The sequence below is a fragment of the Alternaria incomplexa genome (assembly GCF_024043165.1).
Source record: "Alternaria incomplexa strain BMP 0042 chromosome Unknown scaffold_22, whole genome shotgun sequence".
In the NCBI taxonomy this organism is placed as follows: Eukaryota; Fungi; Ascomycota; class Dothideomycetes; order Pleosporales; family Pleosporaceae; genus Alternaria; species Alternaria incomplexa.
Genome location: NW_026249871.1, coordinates 296 through 19,290, shown reverse-complemented (window position 1 = coordinate 19,290; position 18,995 = coordinate 296). Strand labels below are relative to the sequence as shown.

The 18,995-nt window shown below is 52.9% G+C and overlaps 9 protein-coding genes across 9 annotated transcripts; 7 read left to right on the top strand and 2 right to left on the bottom strand.

The window, feature by feature from the left end:
- Positions 1 to 365: 365 nt before the first annotated feature.
- J4E90_010401 (uncharacterized protein) lies at positions 366 to 2,354 on the bottom strand (the record flags this gene model as incomplete). Its single annotated transcript, XM_051439914.1, has 4 exons — positions 366 to 478; positions 535 to 651; positions 703 to 868; positions 918 to 2,354. 4 exons carry the CDS (start codon positions 2,352 to 2,354, stop codon positions 366 to 368), a joined length of 1,833 nt encoding a protein of 610 aa, XP_051286136.1.
- A 916-nt stretch (positions 2,355 to 3,270) lies between these two features.
- CHS7 (Chitin synthase, class 7) lies at positions 3,271 to 4,372 on the bottom strand (the record flags this gene model as incomplete). The annotated part of the gene is made up of 3 exons (XM_051439913.1): positions 3,271 to 3,462; positions 3,513 to 4,084; positions 4,138 to 4,372. The coding sequence occupies 3 exons, from the start codon at positions 4,370 to 4,372 to the stop codon at positions 3,271 to 3,273; spliced, it is 999 nt and encodes a 332-aa protein (XP_051286135.1).
- Positions 4,373 to 5,598: 1,226 nt separating this feature from the next.
- J4E90_010399 (uncharacterized protein) lies at positions 5,599 to 6,574 on the top strand (the record flags this gene model as incomplete). Its single annotated transcript, XM_051439912.1, has 2 exons — positions 5,599 to 6,205; positions 6,267 to 6,574. 2 exons carry the CDS (start codon positions 5,599 to 5,601, stop codon positions 6,572 to 6,574), a joined length of 915 nt encoding a protein of 304 aa, XP_051286134.1.
- Positions 6,575 to 9,159: 2,585 nt separating this feature from the next.
- Positions 9,160 to 9,627, top strand: J4E90_010398 (uncharacterized protein; the record flags this gene model as incomplete). Its single annotated transcript, XM_051439911.1, has 2 exons — positions 9,160 to 9,262; positions 9,404 to 9,627. 2 exons carry the CDS (start codon positions 9,160 to 9,162, stop codon positions 9,625 to 9,627), a joined length of 327 nt encoding a protein of 108 aa, XP_051286133.1.
- A 417-nt stretch (positions 9,628 to 10,044) lies between these two features.
- Positions 10,045 to 10,684, top strand: J4E90_010397 (uncharacterized protein; the record flags this gene model as incomplete). The annotated part of the gene is made up of 2 exons (XM_051439910.1): positions 10,045 to 10,075; positions 10,200 to 10,684. 2 exons carry the CDS (start codon positions 10,045 to 10,047, stop codon positions 10,682 to 10,684), a joined length of 516 nt encoding a protein of 171 aa, XP_051286132.1.
- A 542-nt stretch (positions 10,685 to 11,226) lies between these two features.
- On the top strand, positions 11,227 to 11,899 carry J4E90_010396 (uncharacterized protein; the record flags this gene model as incomplete). Its single annotated transcript, XM_051439909.1, has 2 exons — positions 11,227 to 11,341; positions 11,391 to 11,899. 2 exons carry the CDS (start codon positions 11,227 to 11,229, stop codon positions 11,897 to 11,899), a joined length of 624 nt encoding a protein of 207 aa, XP_051286131.1.
- Positions 11,900 to 13,417: 1,518 nt separating this feature from the next.
- Positions 13,418 to 14,444, top strand: J4E90_010395 (uncharacterized protein; the record flags this gene model as incomplete). Its single annotated transcript, XM_051439908.1, has 7 exons — positions 13,418 to 13,501; positions 13,554 to 13,590; positions 13,637 to 13,690; positions 13,741 to 13,874; positions 13,927 to 14,035; positions 14,082 to 14,167; positions 14,217 to 14,444. The coding sequence occupies 7 exons, from the start codon at positions 13,418 to 13,420 to the stop codon at positions 14,442 to 14,444; spliced, it is 732 nt and encodes a 243-aa protein (XP_051286130.1).
- A 360-nt stretch (positions 14,445 to 14,804) lies between these two features.
- J4E90_010394 (uncharacterized protein) lies at positions 14,805 to 15,714 on the top strand (the record flags this gene model as incomplete). The annotated part of the gene is made up of 3 exons (XM_051439907.1): positions 14,805 to 15,146; positions 15,233 to 15,519; positions 15,597 to 15,714. The coding sequence occupies 3 exons, from the start codon at positions 14,805 to 14,807 to the stop codon at positions 15,712 to 15,714; spliced, it is 747 nt and encodes a 248-aa protein (XP_051286129.1).
- Positions 15,715 to 16,601: 887 nt separating this feature from the next.
- Positions 16,602 to 18,438, top strand: J4E90_010393 (uncharacterized protein; the record flags this gene model as incomplete). The annotated part of the gene is made up of 2 exons (XM_051439906.1): positions 16,602 to 17,267; positions 17,323 to 18,438. 2 exons carry the CDS (start codon positions 16,602 to 16,604, stop codon positions 18,436 to 18,438), a joined length of 1,782 nt encoding a protein of 593 aa, XP_051286128.1.
- Between the last annotated feature and the right edge of the window lie 557 nt (positions 18,439 to 18,995).

Below are 18,995 nucleotides of genomic sequence, written 5' to 3'. Positions count from 1 at the left end.
AAAAGCGACATGTATTCGATCAAGGTGGCGTTTTGAACGTGCTCAGAGAGCGGAAGTCATGAAATCGACGGTGGCGATTTTGAAATGATGGAAGAAAGGCGAGCTGCCGGGAGACATGTCATGGGAGTAGCCGAACCTTGGAACGATCGAGGCAGCTCCATAGATCTCGAGGAAATGGATTTTGGAACAAACCAGGAAGCCCACACATTTCAAGAACATTATTTTATTTTGGAAAAGTAAGGGTAAAGTGATGGACAGTAAGTTGGAGGACATAAGAGATGGTATTTATACTCGCTAGTCCCACCCCCTCCCAAGGATTCTGGCCCCGCGGCCGGTGCCGGCGGAGTTGACAGCCATCAGGTGAATCATAACTTCGCACTTGCGCCCGCAATCGGCGTGGGCGCCTGCTCGATCAAACATCCCGCAAAGAAGTCCGCAACACCATCGAAGTCATCAAGGCTCGTCACTTTGGATACATCTATATCTTGTCAGTATTTCTCTTGCAATGTCGATAATCGCGCGTCGATTGCTTACATTGATCAGGCCTCACGATGACGACCGCGCCCACATCTGGCTTCACCCCATACTTTTCGTACGCGTGACCATGACCGGAATTGTAGTGGTCGTCGTCGATGAACGTTTTGTGAAGATCTGGCGTATTGGTCAGCGCGACGATGGACGAGATATGAGGGGGCGGCATACCGCGTATACTCCACTTCCCGCTCTTTGGCCAGAAGTAACCGGGTATGCTTTCCTGCTCCGTTTCCGGGAATTTGCTGCTCAACACAAGGAGCGTCTCGATGAAGCTGTCAATGTGTTTTCCAGCAGGCGTATATTGGCTTGCGGTTGCTTCGAGGGCTTTTGATAGCTACGTGGTCTTAGTGGATGTTTAGTTCATGTGAGGTAGATGTGTTTACCTTCTCCAGGCGCTGCCGATGCTGACTCTGATTGATGTCTCCACCGAATACCACGACACGCCATCTTCCATCGCTCCTGAGTATACTCATCAACTGCACAGCCTTACAGTCGCAAAATCGTATCACCTGCGCACTTGGAAAGCGCGTCCCCACTGTGACCACCGTCGCCGCACTCTTATCCTTCTCCATCCCCTTGGTAATGACGGTGTCTTCGTACCTCGCCGTAAACCCCGCCATATACCGCCCGCTCTTCCGAAAGTAGTCCGCAAACTCGCCTTCGTACCGATCCTTCCTGCTAATCATCTTGGCAAGCTCTTTGTCAAAAGCAATGAGGTCAGCTGCCGTCTTACTGCGTTCGGTAACGTATGTCGACAGCAGAGAAGGAGGTGAGAGACCACACAAGACGGAGCCAAGTTTCCAGCCGATATTGTAACCGTCTTGAAGCGACACATTCATCCCCTGGCCTGCCTTCGGCGAGTGCGTGTGACACGCATCGCCCGTCAAAAATACGCGGTTATGCGCATGGAACACTTCAGCAAGGCGTTGACCGATACTGTACGCACTCCACCAGAAGACATCTGCAAAGTCCATTGTGTATGGCGCAAAGATCCTGCGAGTCTGGTCTTGCAAGTCGGCCAGTTTCACTGTCTTGGGCTGCGTGCCGGCGGGAAGCTGGATGTAGAAACGGACCAGTTGCCCACCTTCGCGTGGGATGATGATCAAATTCCCGGCGGTGCTGTGTATGGTACATTTGCGGCGGATGTCGGGGAAGGTTGTCAGTGGGTAGATATCCATGACACCCCAGACAGTATCGGAAGAGTCGCCGAGCATGCGGATGTTAAGGGCTTTGCGAATGGTGGAATGCGCGCCATCGCAGCCTAAGACGTACTTCGCTTCCCAGACCTCCTCTTTGCCATCTTTCTCAGCGGTCACTTTGACACAATGCGCGTTCGGGTCATGCTTTCTCTTCTCGTCTATTTTCACGCTCTTAACGGCCCAGCCGTACTCGATCCCGTTGCTCGTCCCTTCCTTCCATCTTCCCTGTTCTTTCAAGATGGTCTCCATCTTCCCCAGCATCAGTCCGTTCATGCGCGCTTGATTCAGAATCACATGTGGCAAATGACTCAGACCCTTCTCCGTATCAATGGATCTACTCTTCCTCTTGATGCCGCCTTGCTCATTGCCGTTGCCATCTTCATCGACACCCCAGAAGCACACTTCCAGGATATGGTATGCCTCACGCAACAAATCTTCCGATAGACCAAATGACTCGTAAATTTCTACTGTGCGCACCTGTACGCCATCTGCTTGGCCGATCTTTAGTGGACCAGGACGTCGCTCCAGAATCGTAAATGGGATATTGTAGATTGCTAGCCAAGTTGCTGCAGAGACACCAGCTGAACCGGAACCGGATATGAGAACATCCGTTTTTGGCATCGCGTCAACGTAGTATATCGATTTGTTATCGAATTGCTGGACTTTGGCGCACTAATGGGTGAACCCGTAAATGGTAAAGATGTGATGGAAGGCGATTGTATGCGATGATTGTGATAATGCTACCCCTAAAGCGACGGTCAATGATACAGTAGCAGTGGAATGTACATCGCGAGATGACAGCATTCCGCGAAGTTATACCTGCCGAATGAAGCCCCGAGGGCGCATCGGACATGATGCGGGGATGAACATCGACCCGCTCACTAGCGTATCATCAATGCAGCGAATCCGGGGAAGGGGCCGGAGTAAGGTTCTCCCAAACTTCGAGCGGTGAATGTACGACCATCATGTGAAGACGGTATTCCAAGGTTGTCTGCAGCAATGGTATTCGCATTGCTTGCCAGATGGGGATGGGATGGGTTGTGCTGCTGCGGCGCTTTCCACGCGGCCCCAGGAAGCCTCAGCTCGGACAAGACCCCGTGTAAGAAATACATTAAAACACCCACCTACAGGGACAAGAGACTGTATGACCTAGAAGTCTACATTGCCTTGAGATCTTGTCGTAGGCTTGTCTTTGAACTAATGTAGACTGTAAGGCACCTCTTCGTCCCCTCCCTTGTATGAGACGATGGTGTGCGCAGGGAGGACTTCGGTCGATTGTAAAGAGTTGATATTACTATATAAGCGCTAAATATGTCATGATCTCGTCTGCAAAAGGCGGCAAAAGAGCACATTACCCTGTGCTTTTGCAGGTCCTAGTTCCTCCAAATCCAAAAGGCTACCGTTCACAAGCAGTAGTACAGTGCTGAAGCATTTTGCCGAAGCTGATATGCGCCATAAACTCCACCCAATGCCGTAAAATGGTATGCGCAAAACATGTATCATCGAAAGTAAAACAAAGCGGGATGTTGTCGTGAGCCTAGTGGCCGACAGCGGAGTAGTGCGAGTTGCGCGTGTACGGTTGCTGGTATAGCGATGGAGCGTAGTCGGAGTCCTGGTACATGGTGCCGCGCTTTTGGTCCTCCTCAAGGAAAGGCTCCTTGACCTCCCAGTTGTGTTGCTTGACGCCGACGGAGAATTCGAGATCTTCGCGAGTGATGGAGTCCCAGTACTGGAAGTTGTCAGCGTTGTTCGGTTGGATAATGTTAGTGATAAGCGTACCTTGTAGACCATCATGACGGCAAGCAGGTTGCAAATAGTGGCGAAGAAGAGGCCATCGATGTAGTGTTGGACCTGGTCGCAGATGGTGTCGCTGAAGACGTATAGAATGACCTGGCCTATGACAAAGAAGAAGATGCCGAATGAGATATCACCAAGCGGCCAGCGGTCCTCCAGTGTTCCGACAACCAGGATGATCTGGCTGACGGTGTATACGAAGAGGCAGATGGCGTTGACGATGTAGGTAACGACAAAGATGCCGACGGGGTTTCCAGGTTCCAGTCCAGCCCAGCCCTTGAATGTCAAGAGGTTCACGGCACCGCCGACGATGAACATGGCCAGTGAAGAGAGGCGTAGGAGCCAGACGGAGAGTGTAGTGCCATCCTCGTAAAGTTGGAAGCCGACGAAGCCGTTGATGAGCAGACAGGTGCATAGCGCAGAGACGAGGCCGTTCTGGGCGGCGGCGAAGTACGGGTAGGCGGCAGAACCAGGAGCAGCGACACCGGCGTCGAGGACGAGCGATATGATGGTCAAAAGGAGGTAGATATAGAAGAAAGACGTGATTTCCTTGCGACCTGCTATGCATTAGTGAACTGCGCCGGCTACAGACGGCAATGCGCAAACGTACCGACAGCTGTGAACTTGGAGCGCACATGGATAATCATGACGACGGTCATGATCATGGCCAAAATGTGCATGAAGTCGTTCGCCGCCTCGAAAATGAGGGTATTCGCGATTTCAATCGTGCGCGCATAGCACTCTGTCTGGATGCCGACGCCATCGTTGATCGCTTGGTGGCCCACAAGCGCGCATAGTGGTATCGGTGCCTTTTCGCATATCGTCTGGAAGTCGCCGAAGCCCATGATGGCGGATTGCGAAACGTGTGGTGTCGCTCGGGTTGCGGCGGGTCTGGCGCGGTGTGCGGCGGTAGCTTGGTGTGGATGACGGTAAGTGAGTGAAGTGTGATAGCGGAGGAAGGTGCGGACGATTAGCGAGTGAATGTCCGCAAGGTAAACAGAAACGAGAGAAGGCGCGGTGGGGTGCGACGAGGGTCAGGGATACTATGGGGGCGGTTGTCAGGAGTGAATGCGCACTGTTGACACTTCCCGAGCCGCACTAGGCCCACCCTGCAGGTCGTATCCACATCCAGGCTAGTCCGTGCTATTTGCGTCTCCACGATTTTCTCCGGGCAACGAAACGATACGACCTCGTGATGCCGCCACTCGCACCAAAGTCGCGGTCCTCCTCTTTTGTTCACAACCTTGTGGAATTAACTCACCTCTGTTCATATCATACCATGTCAATAGAAGTAACCGCAGCGGCTCGTAGTCGCACATAAGAGAGCATGCTCGAGCACCCATTCCGGGAAAAACTGAAAACTTGGCCCTTGGTGAAGTAGATAACCGAGATGTCTACGTTGCCTCAGGGTTCTGTCATTTCTTGGCTTTATCGCTCATGTAGATTGCAGAGCACGCGATTTGTGCATATGGTTTTGGAGCGATAGGACACCTCGACAAACCCGCCTGATGGAAGCTGGTACTTGGAAACTATATTCGTTGCGCCGCTTGGGTCCTAGGGCAATTCACCTCATCCAAGGAAAAGTTTGGACACCCTGGAGCCTACGTTGACGTTGAGTTACATACTTCGCATCTTTTGATGTTAATGTAGGCTCCACGGTGTCCACGCTTTTTCTTGATAGAGGTGAATCTGTAAAACCGTGTTCTGTCGGAACAGGCGTCATCATTCTGCTAAAACCGCATTGTATAGCTTAACCTCTGGGATTTGCACGGGGACGATATGTTAGCCTTCCGTGATTAGGATGTCACTGTGGAAGTCCCGCATGACCAGGCAGTCGTCAGATATGAGCAAGTCTCTTTCACTCACATTTCGCTCTCACTTTGCACCCGAAATCTCTTCTCGACGAGCGCGACTCCAAACCATCGACTCCCACTAGCAATCACCGCCCACTTCTGCTTCCTTCGACCGCTTGCCCTGATGATCTGAGAGCCTCCAAGTCCTGAGTCGCCGCTCTTAATAGCCGACGTCCTCTACCAAGAACAAGTTCCGTCTCAACTGCATATCACACACGATGGCCGACTATCCTCCTGACTTCTCCCGCACCGCCAACGACGCAGTGTCGCGACTGCACGACTACCAGGCGCAGAATCCTCTTCGCGTCACGACTGGACCAAGGGGCTACTCAACTTCTCCGTCGCCCGGTCTAGCCTCCCCGTCCATGTCTCCAACCACGTCCGTACGCCAGCTATCACCGCCTTCCCCGAAAGTTCCTAGCTTCCAGCCTTCGCGTATGGCTATACCACCGACCGCGTACGCTCCTTCTCACACCACCGCGCAGCATGCTCCGCCGAAAGCTCCCCCGCCCATTATTGGTACACAGTCGAAGTCGCCATCCCCACCGTATGCTCCGCCAACAGGTCGCATACCCATTATGGGTACACAGTCGAAGTCGCCGTCCCCGCCGTATGCTCCACCGACAGGTCACATGCCCGTCATTGGTACGCAGTCAAAGTCGCCATCCCCAGAGCCATCACCAGGACCGTATGTGCCGCAGATCTACCGCGAGCCGCTCGATCGTCTCACTCGCGAGATGCTCTACGATCGCATATATCTGGTCCTCCGAGATATCTTGGCTATCTGGTGGGCGGAGAATCCGGACGCAATGCATCGTCTAGTCTGTAAGTTCTCTTTCCCACTGCACCACATGGTTTCTCCTCCGCTGACTCAGGATATTTTCAGACTATCTGTCCGACTATGTCATCAACCTTGGTGTACACGGTATCTTCGGTCCTAATGGTATACAGTCACTCTGGCAACTCTGCATGTTCATAGGACATGAGGGTAGACGTAGCTATATGTGTTTGGCCGTCCATCCGGAACGCGGCCGCACTGGGGCCCCAACGATCGTTCTCAAGGGCGACCTCTGCGAGAAGGAGGGGAATGACCCATTGGTAGACGAGGAGGTCTACGGATTGGCCAAGGACGGGTTTGAGAAGGCCGCTCTGGAGTTGCATGCAATGATTCTCGCCAAATCTCCAAAGATTTAGCGGCGGGAAAAACATGTTGCAGCGGTTGGTGCTCCTCAGACAAGAAGGAACCTGAAGAAACAGAAGAAGCGTGCAGCCTACGATAGGGCAATGAGAAGTAAATGGCAAAGCGTAGCGCCGATGTAGGCTCCGCGCGGCGACTTCTTGTAAGCTACCTAGGTATCTTAGGTAGTTTCGACTCAGTAGCTGGCATGGGAGCGCGCGGGCATGTACATAGCTGTATGTAAGCACAGCCACATATCCCGTCGATGAAAAGATACAATGCCTCATCTGGATGCTGCACTCTTCGCTATGCCAGTCGTTGCGCGCCTGATCTGCAACGTCGTCGCAAGTCAACATAGGGAAAAACTGAACAGGTCTGTAGCCTACGTTCTTGTGGTTACAGTCTACATTAACATAGAAACATGCAAAGTAGGAGATCTAACGTTGATGTAGGCTCTAGGCCTGTTCGGTTTTTTTCTCGTATGAGGTGGTCGGACATCTGCGGGTTCGACATCTCACGATTGGTCGGCTCGTAAAAGCACGTGATGCTTTCCGGGCGCTGATGTCATGATTGGCCGTCTTCCGTCCGCCACACTCGCACCTTCGTCGCGTATCCTATCCGACTATACTCACGCGTCTCCATCATGCAGTCACGCCGTACTCTTACCGCCATCTCTGGCCTGCATCCAGGATGTCTTCGACGAGCGAGGCGTCTTTCCAAGCCCGCAGACGGGCTCCAAAAGTGAAGACAGGCTGCAAAACGTGCAAGTACGCAGCGGACACCTTTGCATGTGACAAAAGGCTGACACATCGATTCTAGAGTGCGACGCGTCAAATGTGATGAGAAGAAGCCAGAATGCCTCAAGTAAGCATTGACTCCCCGTTCTCGCGGATCATTCCGTGAGCTAATGCTGTCAGGTGTGTGCGTACTGGCCGCAAATGCGATGGTTACACTACAAACGACGCGAAGTTCCAAGTCCATGTCTGGACTCATGGAAGAGCCTCCGATCCACAGAATGCCATCTCTGCCTTCAGTGGCCTTGGAGATAGTGCACGCTATCTGGACTTCTACTATCATTGCGCCTGCCCTGCACTCTCCACCAACTTCGACAAAGAATTTTGGTCCCGTATCGTACTGCAGATGGCCCACTCGGAACCGGCCGTGCGCCATGCCGTGATAGCTCTGGGAGCTCTTTGCCAAACTGAGCCTGGAGATATGAAGCATGCATGCGCGGGCTTCATTGCCAATCACGAGCGCAAGGTCATGTTATCTCATTACAACAAGTCCATTGGCTGCTTAGTCAATCGAATGAGCGATGCCACTTACTCGCCGGAGCTTGGACTCGTTATCTGTCTTCTTTTCGTCTGCATTGAGTTCCTCCAAGGCAACTACCATGCCGCCTTCACCCATTTGAGAAACGGCTTCAAACTAATGTACGCGCCCCGCATGGCACTACCGAACTATCGGGGCTCATTACAAACCACGTATCCCCCAAAGGTAGCATTGGTCGGGTCCGGACCTTCGAGAAGCTCAACAGAAGACAAGTTGGTGTCTATCTTCACCCGCGGCATGGCGCAAGCTTTGCTCTATGGCGCCAGAATTCAGGAAGATTTGGAGATATTGCAAGTGATGCCTGCTTCGTACTCCAAGCGCTCATTTGCGAGTCTCTCCGAGACGCACCAGGCCTACTTCGAGCTTCGCAATGCATCTATAACTCATCTGTATATTATGGGAAGAAGATCACTCGTTCGGCAGGATCCTAGTCTTGAACTGTATCGAGAACGCGAGAATCTGTTGGCGTGCCATCATCTCTGGTACGAGAACATGCAGCGCTTCGAGAAGCATCATGCGCTCTCGAACGATGAATCAATGGCTGCGAACGCCCTCAAGGTTTCGTATCACACGACGTTTGTTTACGTATGCCCAAGCAATCATCGACTCGAGGCCGCCCACGAACCCCAACACCGCTCACTTCACTTTCGACATTGCGATAATTCCTCAGCTCTATTTTGTCGCAACTCGATGCCGCTGTCCTGTTACCCGACGAAAGGCAGTAGCGCTTCTAGAACGTAACCCACCACGCGAGGGCCTTTGGGATGCGGGGCAACATGTGGCGGTGTCCAAACGAGCGATCGAATTGGAAGAAGCCCAAGTAGACCAAACCACCGGCTGGCCAGTAGAAGAAGCGAGATTATGGAATTGCATAATCAAGGCTGGGATGGACGAAAAGGGTGGCTTCTCCGCGACATTTCTACCAGCCGCATGGATTGGGGACCTTGATGCGAACGGAAATCAGAAGATGATTCGCGAGTTCTTCGTTTTGTGAGTGTGGCGCGCCAATGCATGTGGGTTTTGCGGACTATGCCAAACGTCCAGAAGGGGGTCTCCACGGGCACGGTGACATCGCCTTCATGCCGCGAGATGATACCGCTACAATTGGCAAAGTTCTATCTTCCATTGTGACAGCAGCAAACGATCAACAAGCCGAATACATGAGTAAGGCATCAGATCAAGCACCCCGCCGACCACATAAAAGCCTGGTCCCGCCGAAACATAACTCGCAAATATCTACACTCCAATCCAACAAGTACAACTCCCAGACATGACTTTCAACCCAGTACGACACGCTTTCCAGACGATGCTAGCGGACCAGAAGTACCGTGGTCTCCCGCTTCTCACCGCTTCAGACTACACACCTTTTCTCAGTACGTCTCACGCTCTTCAACATGTTGATATGTTTGCTAACACATTGAAGAGGCCATTGAAGCTCTCCTTGCGAACCCCACCTTCATGCACGACCATGCCTGGCAGACAGAATCACTCGAGCATTCCCATCAGTCGCCCAGCCTTCAACGCCAAGAACCGTGACGATTGCAACAACAAGTTGGATATTCGTCGCTACGAGGGCGCGGAGAAGGACTCCCGTGGTGCGACGGTGTTCGAGGGCAGTGTTGTTCTCATCGTTGTTGACGGGTATGTGATGGCCAAGGGAAGGAGTACCTCCTCGCCGACGGATGCGCTGCTGGATGTGTTCCACAAGGTCGTTACTTTGGCACGAGAGTATGAGTGATGTGGCTCATGGCGAAACTGAGGCTACTTCCATGGCCTGTCTGTATTACTAGTGCCCTGTGCTTCACCTCTTGGCCGCGGGGGATTGTTGCTGGCCACCATTTGTTCTATCATAATGTATACTAGGCTTGTACCAAACTATCAACGGTACCAGTCAATCATCCAAGGCTGCCTGACTCTGAGTGATGCTTGTCGAGACATTGTGGATATGCAGCTCGATTGCTCGAAGCCGCTTTCGCAAACATGCGGAAAGGCATGATCAGCCAAGCTATCTTGCGACACTCATAAATAGCAAGCCAGACTGCTGCACACACCACCGGCTGGGTTTGACATCAAACGAGAGTATTATATGATAGGCTTGTTGCTGCCGGACCCGTATCATCTTCAACTCCAAGAATACAGCAACATCCAACAAGTCATGGCCGCAAGAACACCCGACTGGCAGTTTGGTAACTGTATTGATAGTGTGTTGTTGGACAGAACCCTACCCCAGTTTACCCATCATGAATACACACCTTGGCGTAGTAAGTAATGGCTATTATCTTGCGACCAAGCAGCTGACATTGTGGTAAGGCGACATCATCTACCTTCTCGATACAGGGCGGAAAAACATACAGCACTACGACTGGGAGAACGAAGAAAACGTCGAGCCAGTACCTATCCCTTCTACTTCGACAACTCTCGTCGACGGTGATGTCTCGTCGGTGTCTAATGAATCTGAAGAGAGCACCACAGTGTCTAATCCGTTCCCGCACTTGTTCGACGCATCCGAGAAGGCATGCCGGAACCGTATCGCTATCACCATTCAAAGCGGGCCAGAGGTCAACAATACTGATGATGTCAGGTTTGATGGTTTTGTTGCGCGCTTTCAGGTTGGCGAATGGACGCTCATGAAGGGTCGGTCGACGGAATCGGAGAGACAGGCGATGGTTGAGCTTTTTGCCAGGGTGCATAGCCTGGCGCAGAAGTATCGCGAGAAGGATGAGGAGGACCGTGTGAAGGCCGAGGAAAGGCGTATAGCGAGGGAGAAAGAGGCTGAAGAGGCGGTTGTCGAGTAGCGCAAGTCCACCTATCAACGACGTCGTGGGTGTAATTTGGGGCGGCAGGATGTACAAGGACTCTGTATAGCACTTGCTTTAGATCCGCTTTTCAGATGGTGGTCGCTAGCTTCCCAATCAGTCAATTCATCAAGTTGTCGAGCAGATAACATTCCTAAATTGATACCTCATTCAGCGGAAATCTAAACACCCTGGAGTCTACATTGGCGTTGGGTCATCTACTTTGCATATTTTCATTGTGATGTAGTCCGCAGGCCTGTTCGGTCGTCGGTCGTCGCCTTCACTTTGAACGATCGACAGGCCCATGATGACTAACCACTGCGCACGAGGACTGTTATAGGTTGACGAGTGAGAGAAAGCCGGCCCGCGGTCTAAGGCAATATCATCACTAAGTATGGCTCGACTCATATGCACTATCGCGGGAGTCTCACCATTCACGATCTTGCGACTTCTCACCCTGGGCGATCACCGAAACGAATACAACACAGCCCGAAGACCACCAGCAATCCAATACCAAATTCGCTACCCCTACCAACACAACGATGAAGCTAAGGCTCCGTCTTGGGCAGCCCAAAGACAGGTTGCGCAGCCATCTCCAAAGCTCACTCGACGATTCGTTGGGCAGACTACCGTCGCACGATCGGACACAACTCCTTGGTAAGTAGCCAGGCCAGTATAGCTACAATCAACTAATCGCGAGCATCAGACGACCTCTGCTTCTTCTTACGCAGCCCTCTCTTCCTCTACGCCATCGCGCCGCGTATACGCCGCGCGACAGCCACATCGGAGCGCGCTGCAACCGGCCTCATGACGCCCAGTTCGCTAGCCGACGAACGCGTAAAGGAAGAAGGCATCGATATATCAGCGCTCAACATGAAAGTCGAATGGGATGGCGAGAGCTGGGCGACCCAACTCCTCTACGACAACATCTCGCTCATCGAAGGTCGAGAATACAACACCACAAAAAAGGCCGGCTACGCTCCAAGTTTCCAGTGGTTCTGCGAAGAGGCAAGGTTCTTAAGCTGCGAGTTCCACGCTCGTGAACAACTCGCGATGGTGGCGCCGAGCGATGCGGTCGATGCGGAGCCAAGGGAGGTGGAAGGTCGCCAGACGCGCGCGAAGAGTGCGGGAAAGAAGGAGCGTCGCGTCGTCAAGTTGAGTATAAGGTACAAGATGGTGCGTGGCAAGCCGAAGCTTACGAAGAAGGCGAGCTAGATGAAGAGGTATGCGGTGTATGAGGGGAGCGCGAGCCGAGCGGATTCGTCGAGACATGGGGGTTCGGAGGCTTCGCAGTAGTATTACAGTGCGAGACATGGTGTGATGGAACGTGGAGCACCTCGCGGTATGCATCTGTTCGAGAGGGTGGTGGAGCGTTCTCGTCTTCTACAGGCAGCATTGCTTTTCCTGCGCTATCAGCATAGACGAATGTAAATGTACCCGTATGTGAAGATGATTGCTCTTGACGAGTTGTACATGAAGTGTTGCCCAGACGTATACATGACCGTCCTTACATGGAGGATGCAAGTCCAAGCACGACGTATACGCTGACATTGTACCAACTCGGGATAATCAGGTCACTTCGCGACGCATCTCGTTACGCTCATGCGACGCCATCCTCAGACGAAGGGCCATCGGGGATCAATCTCGCCGCAATGTCGATGACGTATCCTTAAGGTAAAAGTGAGTCTGGGAGTCGCTACGCAAAGGAGCACGACGCCTCCGAGCAGGCAAAGGTGACGCGTGATACCGGAGCCTGGAGACTCAACATCACCGGCAATGTTCGACAGGCGCCCGGATGCCGGAGTTCTCCCGACAGCAGGCAGAAAGGTTACGTGCGACGCTACTGAGTTTCACGTGACGTCTAGCGCGCCAAGGCCACAGCCTGTATATATTCCTACGCTCCCTCTGCCTCCTCTTCTGTTCTTTAGCTCTCTTTGCCTTTTGGCTTAGATCAAGTGTAGTATCTGTTCTTTTCAGTTTAATCTCTGAAACTCTCCTACGGGAGAATTCTTGATTATTCCTATTTTTGAAACCAGTCGAAGAGGCTCTGGGCTTGCTCACCTTCTTTGACACAGTGTCGCCAGTATTTCACTACCTCTGGCAGACGCGACTTTTTCATTAAGACTTCTGGCTTGCCAGTAGCTTGAGGAAGGAGTTTGATCGTGACTTTGAACTTAACCTGACAGTTGACATCATAGCTATCGAATCGAGATATCCATGTCTAAGTATTGCATAATCCCTTGCATGAGATCAGGCATGTGTATTCGCCGTTTGCGTCCAGATAAACGTGAGAGCGACACTGTGTTCGTATTTCGTGCTCTGTCGCGGTCATCTACATCCTGCCCTTGAACGTAAGCCCTGACCAAAGTTATGCGAGGACCTGGAGCGGGATTATGAGATGTCGTCTACAAGTGCTTGGAGTGAAGTCGCGGTTGCTATGTTGTACAGCAGTCGGTGGCGCACGCATGCTTACCTGCCCTTGGAAGCGCCGCATTCCAATCGTAGCACAATTGTGCTGATCTCATTTAGTGTGCACTCATGCTATCCAGTCGAGATATCACTTTGGAAAGAACTGTTAGTCTATTCCGTGCGCTTACAGCTGAGTAAAAGCAACTTCGCGCGGTGAGTAGTGAGAGACCGAAATTTTGTAGCTTGCCGTGACAAACAACGTCGGCTCAATCCTCAACACGAACTTCCTTGCAACAACACCCCGATATCAAAATACACGTCAAGATGGCAGCAAATTCAGGCATGGTTAATCCAGCCATCTTCCAGGATCTCCAGGCGCGCGTAGACGAAGACACTGCTACGCGGGATGTAAGTGGCGGGCGATTGAGCTGCACGTGATAGCGTACTCACAACGCGACAGGAGCTGCGCGACATCATCCAGGCGCTTGAGAAGCACAGTAAGTATGCTTCAAACCAGCAGTAGACTATACTGATATCTGATAGACCGCAACGTCTCCTTCGTATTGTCGAGAGCCCACTCGACGCCGGTCAACGAGCGTGAGTCGCTCTTCGCCTGTCCAACGACACCACGACTAATCAGACTATAGTACCCGACATTCTCAAAGCTGCACAAGAGCCTATCGAAAATGTGATCGACACCGTTGGCAAGCTGTCGCAGGCTGCGTCAAAGATGCCGTATTACAAGTTCAACAACATGTGGAGCCGTCAGATGCAGGGCGCAGTAAGCTCATCAATCACATGATATCGCCATCGCAATGCTAACAACACGATAGTGCGAGAGCGCTCTGTTCTGGGGCTGGCTCGGCGGCTACAAGTACGATGGTGGCGAGGTACAGTGCGGCCGTCTCTTGACCATCGAGGAGCTCGGCGAGATCTTCAAGAGTATGTTTAGGTTTATGGTGCACATGCGCTCCGCTCACCATCGCAGTTCCCGTGAACCTCAAGGACCGCGATGAATTCCACCTCTCGCTCGAAGAGTACCTCCATTCTCTCATGACGCTCGTCGAAGAACTGGTTCGTTGCCTCGCTCAGCTCCAACCCGCATCAATGCTGACAATGACAGACACGTCTCGCACGTAACGCCGTCACTCTCGGTGATTACGAGCGTCCGCTTCTCATCAACCAGTTCGTCAAGGACTTGCACGCGGGTTTCCAGATCCTCAACCTCAAGAACGACAGCTTACGCCGCCGCAGCGACGGACTGAAGTACCGAGTCAAGGATGTGGAGGACGTTGTCTACGATCTGTCTTTGAGGAATCTGTTGCCGAAGAAGGGCGAGCAGAAGCAGTAGATGTCTGCAAGGTGCTGCGAAATGAATGCTTCTGCCCAGATACATGGCGCACGAGAAACACGCTACGAGATGGACGAAAATGAATTCCATCACGATCCATATGTGTTTACCACTTCCCACAAACCATGGAGGTGCTCGAGGGATGTCCGCTGTTCGTCCAATGAGCGAGCAGCACGGACATCATCACGAAACTTTCCGATGCGCGACATCTCTCCGCAGTACCCTCGACCACAGTAATCCAACAGGCCAGACGCCACTTCCGCTCCTTTAGACGCCACTCACCCTGCATTGCGTCGTCAATTGACATATTCATCACGTTGACAGCAGCGTGCATCGTTGTCTCCCATCTCACTCGTAAACATGGCCAGCACAACTGTCATCAACGCCAACGCGACGTCAAAGGTTCAACCCTCCACGGCGCCGCCAATTGAGCCTTTGAAGAACGATAGTGCGCGACTTTACACGCATATACACCCGATACTTGTTCTCTCGGTCTATGCCTTCAAGTTTCCCGCCTTGGTCGCGGACCCGGTGCCGACGCTTCTTTCCACTCTGGCGCCGCTCGCCGTGCTGCAAATCGCCTTTGTAGCAGTATGCCTTCCGCCAACAGGAGGCACGCCTTCCTTAAAGAACAAGAAGCCTGGTGAGAAGAAGGGGAAGGCACCGGGCAAGCTGGAGCAGGGGCTCAACTCGAAGATCGTCGTACGTCTACACTCCCACTCGTACAGCCTACATTGGACTTGCGACAGCCAACTAGAAGGAAACGTTACTGACTATACGATACACAGCCGGCATTCTTATCCCTCCTTCTGACTACGCTCGCCGCAACACCGCTCCTCACCGCGACCCTCGTTCTCTTCGGCGCGCCTGCCACCACGCATCACATGCACACCCTCCTCGCTGGAGCCCACATCGCGCTACTCAGCACATTGCCTTTGGTATACGTACACGGTGTAGACGGCGAGACTTGGAGGCAAATCATTGCGCTACTTTTGCCGATGGATGAAGTCTACGGAGGACTGATTGGTACCGTGCTCGGTGCATGGCTGGGCGCTGTACCCATCCCTTTGGATTGGTGAGTACTTGACCGACTTCAGCGTTGAGACTGGAGTCGACAACGTATATGCAATGGGCGTAGCTAATGAAATACAGGGACCGCGAATGGCAGAAGTGGCCCGTTACCATCGTTACTGGCGCTTACATTGGATACGCAGTTGGCAAACTGCTCGGTGGCACACTGTTGAAGGGCAAGAAGATCATGTTTGACTAGAAGATCATTTGTGGCTATATGATCATGCTTGACGAGAAAGTCATAGTCTTGATGGGGGTCTGGCTTTTCCTGAGGGGATTGTTCGGCTTCTTGTCATGATGTGTGGGCACTGGATAACGGAGAGTTGTGAGTGAGGCGCTCCATCGATTTGCAGGTACTGAGGAGGGAGCGATCATAGCCCGCTTCCTTTTGCGATGATATCAATACGATCAGCTTGCCTGCACACTCGAAATCCAATTTTGACAGGCTTGCACGCGTGTCCTACAAAGCCCAGATTTGTTCCGCGAGGTCGCAAATCCTACGAACCGCGCGGATACTGCAGGTACTGCCAGCGTCTCGTCGCGAGGCGCCGACCTAATAGCTCTCGGAGCTCCGACCGATGCGAGCTTCCTCCACAAAAGCCAAGCTTCCGCCCGGCATCCCCAAAGCGGTAACCCCGGCGCAAACACGACCCTCTCCCCAGCTTCCAGCAGCCCACTTATCTGAATGCAGTATACCCAAGCCTGGCATATCATTCTGACATCGTTTCGGGCTAATTTGAGCGCGTGTTTAGGCTTCTAGACGCGTGTTGAATACCTGGCACCGAAAAATTGAGTTGACGGGGTGCCCACGAGCGGGGTTCATGGTCATGATGTTGATCGAGGCGGGGGCTGCGGGGGACTTGTTTAAAAGGCACGATGCCCGGCTGAATTGGCGGTACGCCGCGTGTCTTGATTGCTTGGATCCAATTCCGCCATTTTCGAGTTGGGTACACGTTGGCATACGTGATTGAATTGAGGTACGTTCTCCGTCCGCCCCCGGCTTCACACTACGGTTGTCAAACACGTTACAGTCGCTAACAACCTTCAGACTTTTGGGTACTATACCCATTGATACGAACCGCTACAATGTCGAGAAAGCATTTCTTCCCCAACCCGGAGGGCGTAGTCCTCCACAACCTGCGCTCACTATGCACACGCAACTCCCACATGGCGCTCGATGAGGCCAACCGCGTCGTTTACAACCTCTCACACCCTCCGAATCAAGTCACCATCGTATCTGGTGGTGGCTCAGGGCACGAGCCGGCATGGTCCGGCTTCGTTGGCGACGGCATGCTGTCAGCTGCGGTTTGCGGTGACATCTTTGCTTCTCCCAGTACCAAGCAGATCATGGCCGGAATACGGAATGTACCAAGTAATGAGGGTGTAATACTGTGCATTACGAACTACACAGGAGACATGCTGCATTTTGGTCTTGCCAGAGAGAAGGGACAAGCACTAGGCTACAAGGTCGACGTTGTGTGCATGGCAGAAGACGCTGCCTTGGGTCGCGAGAAGAGCGGCAAGGTGGGAAGGAGAGGACTGGCTGGTAACTTGTTGGTTATCAAGCTTGCTGGTGCTGCATCACAGAAAGGCTGGGCTTTCGAGCGGTGTAGGAAGATTGGCGAGCTGGGTAACTCGCAGCTGGTCACTATTGGCACGAGTCTGGACCATTGCCACGTACCGGGTCGAGAGGCTTTCGAGAGTGTGCAGGACGATGCTTGTGTGGTTGGTATGGGTATTCACAACGAGCCTGTATGTTTCGCTATCTCATACCCAGCAACGTTAGAGCCGCAACTGACTTCCCCAGGGTCTACGAACCATCTCCCCGATGCCCAGTCCCGAAGACGTGATCAAAGAGATGCTCCGCTACCTTCTCGACCCCTCTGACTCCGACCGCGCATTCGTCACCTTCAACCCCAACGACAACGTCGTCATGCTCGTCAACAACTTCGGCGGCCTATCAAACCTCGAATTCGACGCCTTGGTGAACCTCGCCCTAATAGCCCTAAAGCGCGACTGGAAGATCGTACCAACGCGCATCTACGCCGGCGTGTTGGAGACATCGCTGAATGCCCAAGGCTTCAGCATCACACTCGGCAACATGAGCGGTATGGCAAAGGCCATGGACCTCAAAGACGAGGACGTCATGGAACTGCTAGACGCACCCACAAACGCTCCAGCATGGCCTAAGAACGGCTACCAACCCCTCAACATCAACAAGGAAACCGAAGAACTCCGCAACAAAGCCAACGCCGCCGCAGCCGACAAATCCCTCCTCCACAAGGGCCCTGCCACACCAGCATCCCTCATCCCCGCGCTCCGTCAAGCCTGTAAAAACGCCCTCGCAGCCGAACCCACAATCACACAATACGATCTGCAAATGGGTGACGGTGACTGCGGCGAAGCTGTAGCCGGCGTCTGCAAATCCATCCTCGCCAATATCGACGCTGTAGAAAGCAGCCCACCACCCATCCTCGCCCTCCTCGAAAGCATAGGCGAAAACGTCGAAGACGTCGGCGGCTCCCTCGGCGCCATCCTGTCCATCCTCGTCACCGCTTTCACAAACGCGCTATCAAACGCCACACTTTCCCAAAGCGCACCGCTGGATATCTCCACCCTCGCTTCCTCCGCATCTTCCGCTCTCGAGAACCTGAAGAACTATACTAGTGCACGGGAAGGCGATAGGACGGTCATGGACGTGTTGATCCCGTTTATCAACACGTTGGCTGAGAGTAAGGATTTGAGCAAGAGCGTGGATGTCGCGGAGAAAAAGGCGGATAGTACCAAGGATATGAAGGCCAAGTTTGGACGTGCGACGTATATTAGTGAGGATGGGAGTGAGAGGAGTAAGATTCCTGATCCGGGGGCGTATGCCGCGGGGATTTGGCTGAGGGGATTGGAGAAGGGGTTTGGGGGGTCGTAGATAGTAGAAAGTGCCAATTTGTCTATACTAATTGATACAGTACATGTTTCGTTGCGGATTACCTAGGAGTCAAAGCTGCTATGACAACCCCAGGCTCTTGGTGGGTGGTATTCCAAGCATCGCAGAACGGAAGGACGCAGTAAGCGTGAGGTCAGATGGCGAACGACCACGGTGCGTTGTCCTTCTAGTCGCTGCAGCCCTGAGCAGTGCGGGTTTGCCCTATAGGTAGTGCTGTTTACGGGATGCGACTGGCGCGATGGTTGGCGCAGTCTGGGGCTGAGGCAGTACCGATGTTTACTTTGCCCCGTCCGATCTGTTTTCGTCCGGCGCGCGCCTCCCTGCACGCATTGGCACAGCTTGGCTTCGCCTCCACAAGCATGAGCTTTGCACGTAGACTTGCCCGGTGAAAAAGATGCCAGCCCAATGCTCTGCCTTTTTAGACCTAGGTTACTAATAGCTTTTTATATAACGTAGGTGCATGCTTCGCGGTCTAGCATGCTTCGCGGTCTACCTGTGCTAAAACCTTACTAAAACTATCTCTACTCTATAATGCCTAA